The 8913-nt window shown below is 45.5% G+C and overlaps 1 protein-coding gene across 2 annotated transcripts in view; it reads left to right on the top strand.

Annotated features, from left to right (window-relative positions):
• Positions 1–6033: 6033 nt before the first annotated feature.
• wdr36 (WD repeat domain 36) overlaps positions 6034–8913 on the top strand; it is an 88553-nt gene continuing 85673 nt past the window's right edge. For both annotated transcript variants that reach the window (XM_048527856.2, XM_059644698.1), the window contains exon 1: positions 6034–6290. In XM_048527856.2, coding sequence (XP_048383813.2) covers positions 6141–6290 — 150 coding nt within the window. In that variant the 5' untranslated portion in view covers positions 6034–6140. The remainder of the gene's footprint in view (positions 6291–8913) is intronic.

Below are 8913 nucleotides of genomic sequence, written 5' to 3'. Positions count from 1 at the left end.
TTGGGGCCTGGGATAGGCGTGAGGGAGGAGGTGTGGGGGCAAGTGTAGCATTTCCTGCAGTTGCAGGGGAAGGTGCCAGGTGTGGTGGGGTTGGAGGGCAGTGTGGAGCGAACAAGGGAGTCACGGAGAGAGTGGTCTCTCCGGAAAGCAGACAAGGGTGGGGATGGAAAAATGTCTTGGGTGGTGGGGTTGGATTGTAGATGGCGGAAGTGTCAGAATATGATGCGTTGTATCCGGAGGTTGGTGGGTTGGTGTGTGAGGACGAGGGGGATCCTCTTTGGGCAGTTGTGGCGGGGGCAGGGTGTGAGGGATGTGTTGCGGGAAATGCGGGAGACGCGGTCAAGGGCGTTCTCGACCACTGTGGGGGGAAAGTTGCGGTCTTGAAGACCTTGGACATCTGGGATGTGCGGGAGTGGAATGCCTCATCCTGGGAGCAGATGCGGCGGAGGCGGAGGAATTGGGAATAGGGGATGGAATTTTTGCAGGCGGGTGGGTGGGAGGAGGTGTATTCTAGGTAGTTGTGGGAGTCGGTGGGCTTGAAATGGACATCAGTTACAAGCTGGTTGCCTGAGATGGAGACTGAGAGGTCCAGGAAGATGAGGGATGTGCTGGAGATGGCCCAGGTGAACTGAAGGTTGGAGTGGAAGGTGTTGGTGAAGTGGATGAACTGTTCGAGCTCCTCTGGGGAGCAAGAGGCGGCGCCGATACAGTCATCAATGTAATGGAGGAAGAGGTGGGGTTTGGGACCTGTGTAGGTGCGGAAGAGGGACTGTTCCACGTAACCTACAAAGAGACAGGCATAGCTGGGGCCCATGCGGGTGCCCATGGCCACCCCCTTAGTCTGTAGGAAGTGGGTGGAATCGAAAGAGAAGTTGTTGAGGGTGAGGACGAGTTCGGCTAGGCGGATGAGGGTGTCGGTGGAGGGGGACTGGTCGGGCCTGCGGGACAGGAAGAAGCGGAGGGCCTTGAGGCCATCTGCATGCGGAATGCAGGTGTATAGGACTGGACGTCCATGGTGAAAATGAGGTGTTGGGGACCGGGGAATTGGAAGTCCTGGAGGAGGTGGAGGGCGTGGGTGGTGTCACGGACGTAGGTAGGGAGTTCCTTTTCTCTCCATCCTCGGTCCACCTCCCCCTCTCTCCCTATTTATTCCAGAACCCTCTCCCCATCCCCCTCTCTAATGAAGGTTCTAGGCCCGAAATGTCAGCTTTTGTGCTCCTGAGATGCTGCTGGGCCTGCTGTGTTCATCCAGCCTCACATTTTATTATCTCGGATTCTCCAGCATCTGCAGTTCCCATTATCACATAAGTTACCTTGACCTTTTGTTTCTGTGCTTTAGTTATGCTTTGCAGCTGATTATCGGAATTGTGTTGCTGGCTTTCTCACATAAAATATAGAGTCAGCAGGTGTGACCCATTGCTCAGTGCAAGTGGGCATGGTGTGTACAATGTAACAAGTCTCTCCAAGGCTCCAAAGGGTCATGATATTAATTCAGACTCCACCTCCTCGGTCGGGAAAGTAAAAATGTACATATTCAACTGGTCCAGCAGCAGGTCCCATTACAATTTGTGTACTGGTTAATATGACCACTGTGTGTATTTCCACAAATAACCAAGCACTGCTATTTGCAGACCGATGGCATTCGGAGACAGCCGTGCTCACAACTTTACGTGTTAATTTTACATGCAGTGGAAACATGGACGTCATGTCCATTTGCACTAATGATTTGCACAGATCTTCCACCACATTGCTCCCACAGGCCACACATGCACTTTCATCAAAAATGACAGAAAATCCTGTAGAGTCACCTGTAGGTAAACAAGAACCTATAGGGTTATACGGAGCACGGTTCAATTACTGTATGGGAATGTTCTTTATGAATTGGTACCAGCAATTCTAAATCTCGCAGGTATTCCGTTACCATTATGGTGCCCAAACCTTTAGTTAACATTTATAAGGAATTGTTCAAGGTATTGTTTAATCAAAAGGCTTACAAAATCCTACGTTCTGCTCACAAAAAAAACCCTGAGCTACATGTTGCCTGCCACATTAACACACTGCCCTGTTCCCTGACCCAACATCTCTGTCTCTGGCTTGCTGCAGTGTTCCAGGGAAGCTCAATGCTTCATCATTTTCCACTTGGAGACACTGCAGCCCTCTGGACTCAATACTGAATTCAATAATTTTCGGGTCTAGTGGGAGGAATCGAAAGAGAAGTTGTTGAGGGTGAGGACGAGTTCGGCTAGGCGGATGAGGGTGTCTGTGGAGGGGGACTGGTCGGGCCTGCGGGACAGGAAGAAGCGGAGGGCCTTGAGGCCATCTGCATGTGGAATACAGGTGTATAGGGACTGGACATCCATTGTGAAAATGAGGTGTTGGGGGCCAGGGAATTGGAAGTCCTGGAGGAGGTGGAGGGCGTGGGTGGTGTCACGGACGTAGGTAGGGAGTTCCTGGACCAAAGGGGAGAAAATGGAGTCCAGATAGGTGGAGATGAGTTCGGTGGGGCAGGAGCAGGCTGAGACGATGGGTCGACCACGGCAGGCAGGTTTGTGGATTTTGGGAAGGAGATAGAAACGGGCCGTGCGGGGTTGGGCAACAATGAGGTTGGAGGCTGTGGTGGGAGGTCCCCTGAGGTGATGAGGTTATGAATGGTGTTGGAAATGATGGTTTGGTGCTCGGGTGTGGAGTCATGTTCGAGGGGGCGGTAGGAGATGGTGTCGGAGAGTTGGCGTTTGGCCTCGGCGATGTAGAGGTCAGTGCGCCATGCTACCACTGCGCCACCCTTGCCTGCGGGTTTGATGGTGAGGTTGGGGTTGGAGCGGAGGGAGCGGAGGGCTGTTGGAGTCAGGTTTACACAGAGCTAGGGATTTTGTTTTGTTTTCAGTTATTGACACTGGGATTTTAGGAGTCGAAACTGCTAGATACAGAACCCCTCTGCTGCTAGATTCAATCTGTCTGTGTTCCTTCTCCAGGACTGGAGAAGATAGCAAGTGATGGAAATCTGTTTTGCTCAATTTGCCTTTTTCAAGGTTGTTCACGGGATGAAGCTATATTGGAACAGTTTATGAGTATAGGTAAATATATATTATTTCATTAAGTATTTCAACAGAGATAAAGTTATGCCAGTTCTTCTTCTTTCTGTCTGTATTTTAACTGTGGTGTAAGAATAAAGTCTGTTTTGCTTAAAGCCAAGTAGATTAACCAATCAAATCACATCTGGAAAGCAGCACCTTACACTTGCCTTTATAGAAGCCAAAAGTTAGGGTTTAGGCTAACTCCTTGGTGTGTTCCGAGGTCTCGTCCACAACAGATCGTATAAGAATTAAACTTCAGGATACTTCAGAAGCAGAACTCCAGAGAACCACTCTGCGCAAGGATTGAACCTGATAATAAATTTTCAGGCCTGGTGATTTTTCCTCAGAAATTCGGGTCATCAGACCCGAAATGTTAACTCTGATTTTTCTTAACAGGTACTGCCAGACCTGCTGAGATTTTCCAGAAACTTCAGGCTTTTGTCCTGATTTACAGCATCCACAGTTCTTTTGGTTTTTATTTATCCAAATTAAGGGTATGTCATGGTAATTTACTCACAGCAAGTCCAAAGGCCACCTCTTTCTAGCTGTGTACCACTGCCGTTTGTGGGACGGGACATACCTGAGGATTCTACCAGATTAGGCTGCAGGATACCTCACTCAATTTTCATTCAAGGCTGTCGTGTGTTGGCAAGGAGGGATTTGCAGAGTCAACTGAGCTGCATTTGCCCTTGTTGTTTTCAATGTCTAGTTCTGTGTGTCTTCATTCTTTTGTTTAGGATTTGGTGAGTTATTTCAGGGGGCAGAAATGAGTAGGTTTTGGGTTCATAGAGATATACATTATGGAAATAGACTATTCAGTCCAAATTGTCATGCCAACCAAATACCCTATATAAATCTAGTCCCATTTGCCAGCATTTGGCCCATATTCCTCTAAACCCTTCCATTTCATATACCCATTCAGATGCCTTTTGTAATCTTACCAGCATCCTGCACTTCCTATGGCAGCTCATTTCATACACACACCACCCTCTGTGTGAAAATGTTACCCCTTGGGTCCCTTTTATATATTTTCCATCTCACCTTAAATCTGTGCCCTCTAGTTTTGGGCTTCCTCACGCTGGGCAAAAGTCCTTGCCTATTTGCCCTATCAAAGTCCCTCATAATTTCATAAACCTCTGTAAGTTCACTTTCAGCCTCCAATGCTCCAGGGAAAATAACCCCAGCCTATTCAGTCTCTCCCTATAGCTCAAAACCTCCAACTATGGTAACATCAACGTAAATCTTTTCTGAGCCCTTTCTAGTTTCACAATATCCTTCCAATAGAAGGAAGACCAGAACTGCACACAGTATGCCAAAAATGGCCAAACCAATATCCTGTACAGCCGCAACATGACCTCCCAACTCTTATACTCAAAGCACATAAAGGCAAGCGTACCAAACACCTTCTTCACCATCCTATCTACCTACAACTCCTCTTTCAAGGGACTATGAACCAGCACTCCAAGGTCTCTTTGTTCATCAACACTGATGTGGAGGTGCCAGTGTTGGACTGGGTTGGACAAGGTCAAAAATCATATGGCACCGGGTTACAGTCCAACAGGTTCATTTGAAAACACTCAGAAAGCTAATGATTTCAAATGAATCTGTTGAAGTATAAGCTGGTGTTGTGTGACTTTTGACCTCCAGCAACACTCCTCTGGACCTTACCATTAAGTGTGTAAGTCCTGCCCTGATTTGCCTTTCCAAAATGCAGCACCTCACATTTTTCTAAATTAAACTCCAACTGCTACTACTCAGCCCATTGGATTCCATTGTACTCCAAGGTAACCTTCTTCGCTGTCCAGTACACCTCCAATTTGGTGTCATCTGCAAACTTACTAACCATACCTCCTATGTTCACGTATAACCCAGACCAGGTACAAATGGAAAATTTCTTTCCTCAATGAACGTTGGTATATAAGATAGTGTTTCACCCAGGTATCTGTTGAACTTTCATCATCTTTCACAACCAGGATTTGAATCTGTCACCAGGGCTTCAGACCAATGTTACTTGTGCACTGACATAACCACAATGCCACCATATCCCCATATGTTTGTATTTTTCTAGGAAAGATAATACAAGATAATACAATACAATATCGTTATCAAACCAGCCCCTTCTTGGTCGCTGGAAATCATGATTAGCTGATCTGAAATCAGCTAGAAAAGGGAATAAAAACTGAAAGCTAAAGGGAAACAAACTTTGGACATTTTTTCCCTTCAACCCTTCAGATGATTGGACTAGTCCAGGCAAGTAGATGAAACAAATATTATTTGGCCATCTATTGCACCGTCTACTAACATATTCCAAACAGTCTTGGAGAAAAGTGTCCAGAATTGTTTATTTCTGCTCTTGGATTTTTAAAAATTGTATTAATGGTGTTTTGCACTCGCCGTGTTGATATGATTTTGGCAATACCAGGCAACCTACTATCAATTTGGGTCAATTCTTACAAAAGTTTAAACCTGTCCCCTAACTGGTGGCAACCTGTGGAATTTAAGTTAGAGTACGTGAAGAAATTATGTGCAGATCTGGAAAAAACTCAGCAGATTTGGCAGCACCTGGGGCGAAAACAGTTCTGCGGAATGGTCACCGGACCTGAAACGTTAACTCTGATTTCACTGCACAGATGTTGCCAGACCTGCTGAGTTTTTCCAGCAACTTCTCTTTCTGATTTTCAGCATCTGCAGCCCTTTTGAATGTTTTTAAGTGCAACTCTATTGCCTTACGTCATAAAAAGTTGGATTAACAATCATCAGTTTTTATTTAGTATGTGCAGTGCATGGCACTTAACATTTCTTGTGAATGAGATGGATTGTCCAAATCGGTTCTCCGTATCTCAGGCAACTTGCCGGTCAATGTGGCGAGTAAAGGGGACAATTATAAAATGTAACACTCAGCGGAACTGTGTTGCTGTAGATAGGAATTGGTAGGAAGGTTTACAGCGCTACACTTGCAGCCGGTCAGCGGTTAGGAACTGCCGGTTATTGGCGGCGTGCAGCTGGTGGCCTGGAGCTGTTGGAAGGCCAGAATCTCGTTCTCAGGTTCATCCGTCAGCCAGGAGAATGTCGCGTCGGAAAGGAAGCAACATTTTTAGCGGATACCGGGCCCTGGCTCTGTACTGTAACCAGGTCCCGCACGTGGTCCGTTTCCACCAGCGACACCGAGAGTTTTATCTGGTCGCAGCCGTGGGGGCTGCTTTTCACACTTACAATGTGAGTAAACTCACTCCCTGCAGCTAATAACAGCTTTCAAACATACAATATGAGTAAACTCACTCAGAGTCATAGAGATGTACAGCCTGAAAACAAACGATTCGGTTTAACTCGTCCAGGCCAGCCAGATATCTAAAATAAATCTAGTCTCACTTGGCACTCTGTGTGTGATAAAGTCACCCCTTTGGTATCTTTTATATCTTTTCTTCTCTCTCATCTTAAACCCATGCCCTCTGGTTTTGGACTCCCTGACCCTGGGGAAAAGACCTTCCCTTTTACCTTATCCTTGCCCCTCATGATTTTATAAACCTGTGTATGGTCAACCCCTCTCTCAGCCTCTGATGCTCCAGAGAAAATAGCCCCAGCCTTTTCAGCCTTTTCATATGGCTTAAATCCTCCAACCATGGCAACATGCTCCTAAATCTTTTCCAAACCCTTTCTGGTTCCACAACATCCTTCTTATAGGAGGGAGACCAGAAGTGAATGCAGTATTCCAAAAGTGGCTGAACCTGCACAGCTGCAACGTGACTTCCCAACTCCTATGTTCAATGCAGTGACCAATAAATGCAAGCATATCAAATGCCTTCTTCACCATCCTATCTACCTGTGACTTCACTTTCAAGGAACTATGAACTGCACTCCAAGCTATCTTTGTTTAGCAAAACTCCCTAAGAACTTACCATCAAGTGTATAAACCCTGTCCTGATTTGCTTTTCCAAAATGCAACACCTCATAGTTATCTAAACTAAACTTCTGTCGACCACCCATCTGATCGAGATCCTGGAGTACTCTGAGATAACCTCCTTCGTTGTCCATTACGCCTCCAATTTTAGTGTCATCTGCTAACTTACTAACCATGCCTCCTATATTCACATCCAAATAGTGTGTATAAATGACAAAAAATATTGGATCCAGCACCAAACCATGTGCCTCCAGTCTGAAAAAGCAATCCTCCTCCTCCTCCACCATCACCCTGTTCTGTCTTCTACCTTTGAGCCAGATCTGTATCCAAGTAGCGAGTTCTTGCTATGTATTCCATGTGATCTAACCTCGCTTATCAGTCTACCATAATGAACTTAGTCCAGTGTCTTACTGATGCCCATATAGATCACATCCTCTGCTCTGCCCTCATCAGTCCTTTTCATTACTTCTTCAAGAAAATCAGTCAAGCATTGCTGTTAATAACAGCTTTTGAATATACCCTGTAAATAAACTCACTTTTTGGGTTTGAATAATAGCTTTCAAACATGCATGCATAAATGACAGCCTACACATGATGTCCGAGCTCTCTTTTTATTTCTCTGTGGTGGAGAGTTCTCATGACTGAAGAGTCCAATGCAGGGTTATTGTGAACTTATACATATCTGGCAGTTTGTGTTATTTCTCTTAGTGCTTGAGGTAGGTTTCCCAGTTGTCATTTCTTCTGGTCATGCTTGGTACACAGAAGTCATAGCTGATCTTTAACATTAGATGATCCAGATTTCAGTGTTTCCTATCACATGGGTCAGTCAGTTGCAGTGTGTTTTTTAAGACAAATGGTCTGAAATGTTGAAGTTTCCAAGCCCTTTTGAGGTATCTTTGCAAAAACATTAATGCTGCCATAGCCCTACCAAATCATAGGGATGCTCTCTAATTAGAAAGAGATGACTGGCAGTTGTTTAACCTGAGGGTTATCATGCCTTAGGAGAGGGGAGAGGTTGAGATGGAGAGTCCTTCACAGCAACCTCAGTGAGCGCGTGAATGGAACTGATATTGTTGGCATCACTCTACGTTGCAAGCCAGCCGTCAACTAACTGAACATGGTGCCCTCGCTTTGCAATGCTGAATACTTTGATGCCCTGAGACAGTTCCCCATGGAAGATCTTTTAGTAGATTACTATTAAGTTGAATTTTCTCAAAGATGGTCTTCATACAGCTGAGCCCATGACAAAGAAGGACTTTGTGTATGATTTTCAGCTATCTTTGAATTTTGATGATGAACTTTGGAAGTCTTTGCTGGAAGCATTTCAGAACCTTGCCAATGGCATTCCCAGAATTCTGTATCCAGCAGCAGGATGCAAGAGACAATGGTGATAGACACAGGCAGAATTTGCTTTCTGAATGCAAGCATGGACAGCTTCGTCAATGATTGCATTCCAGAGTGCACGCCACCAAGGTATGAACATGTTTCTAAAGTCTTCAAACTTGTGCCGTTTAACAGTTTGTGCTTCAGAACAGGTGCCTATTGCTGGCTGAAATAACCATGATTTTGCAGATGCTGATTTGAGCTCTAAAGTCTTTGAAAGTGCTCAAGAATTAGTTTTCCATGGTCTAGATGCGTTTCTTGTTGTGGGCAGCTAGGGTACAGTGATTCCATGTAGAAATTTTCCAATTTTTGCTTCTGTGACTTTAATGGCACTGTGGAAATTGAAGATTTTATCAAACAGAACCTAAAGTTGATGTCTGTATCATATTTCTGGTGGCTCCCTTTTAACATTGGTGCAGAGAACAGGTTGAGAAGTCATGATAATAAAATGTGAGGCTGGATGAACACAGCAGGCCAAGCAGCATCTCAGGAGCACAAAAGCTGACGTTTCGGGCCTAGACCCTTCATCAGAGAGGGGGATGGGGAGAGGGAACTGGA

The sequence above is a fragment of the Stegostoma tigrinum genome, chromosome 3 (assembly GCF_030684315.1).
Source record: "Stegostoma tigrinum isolate sSteTig4 chromosome 3, sSteTig4.hap1, whole genome shotgun sequence".
Lineage (NCBI taxonomy): Eukaryota > Metazoa > Chordata > Chondrichthyes > Orectolobiformes > Stegostomatidae > Stegostoma > Stegostoma tigrinum.
The sequence above is the reverse complement of the archived record's forward strand: the minus strand, read 5'-3'. Positions and strand labels throughout refer to the sequence as shown.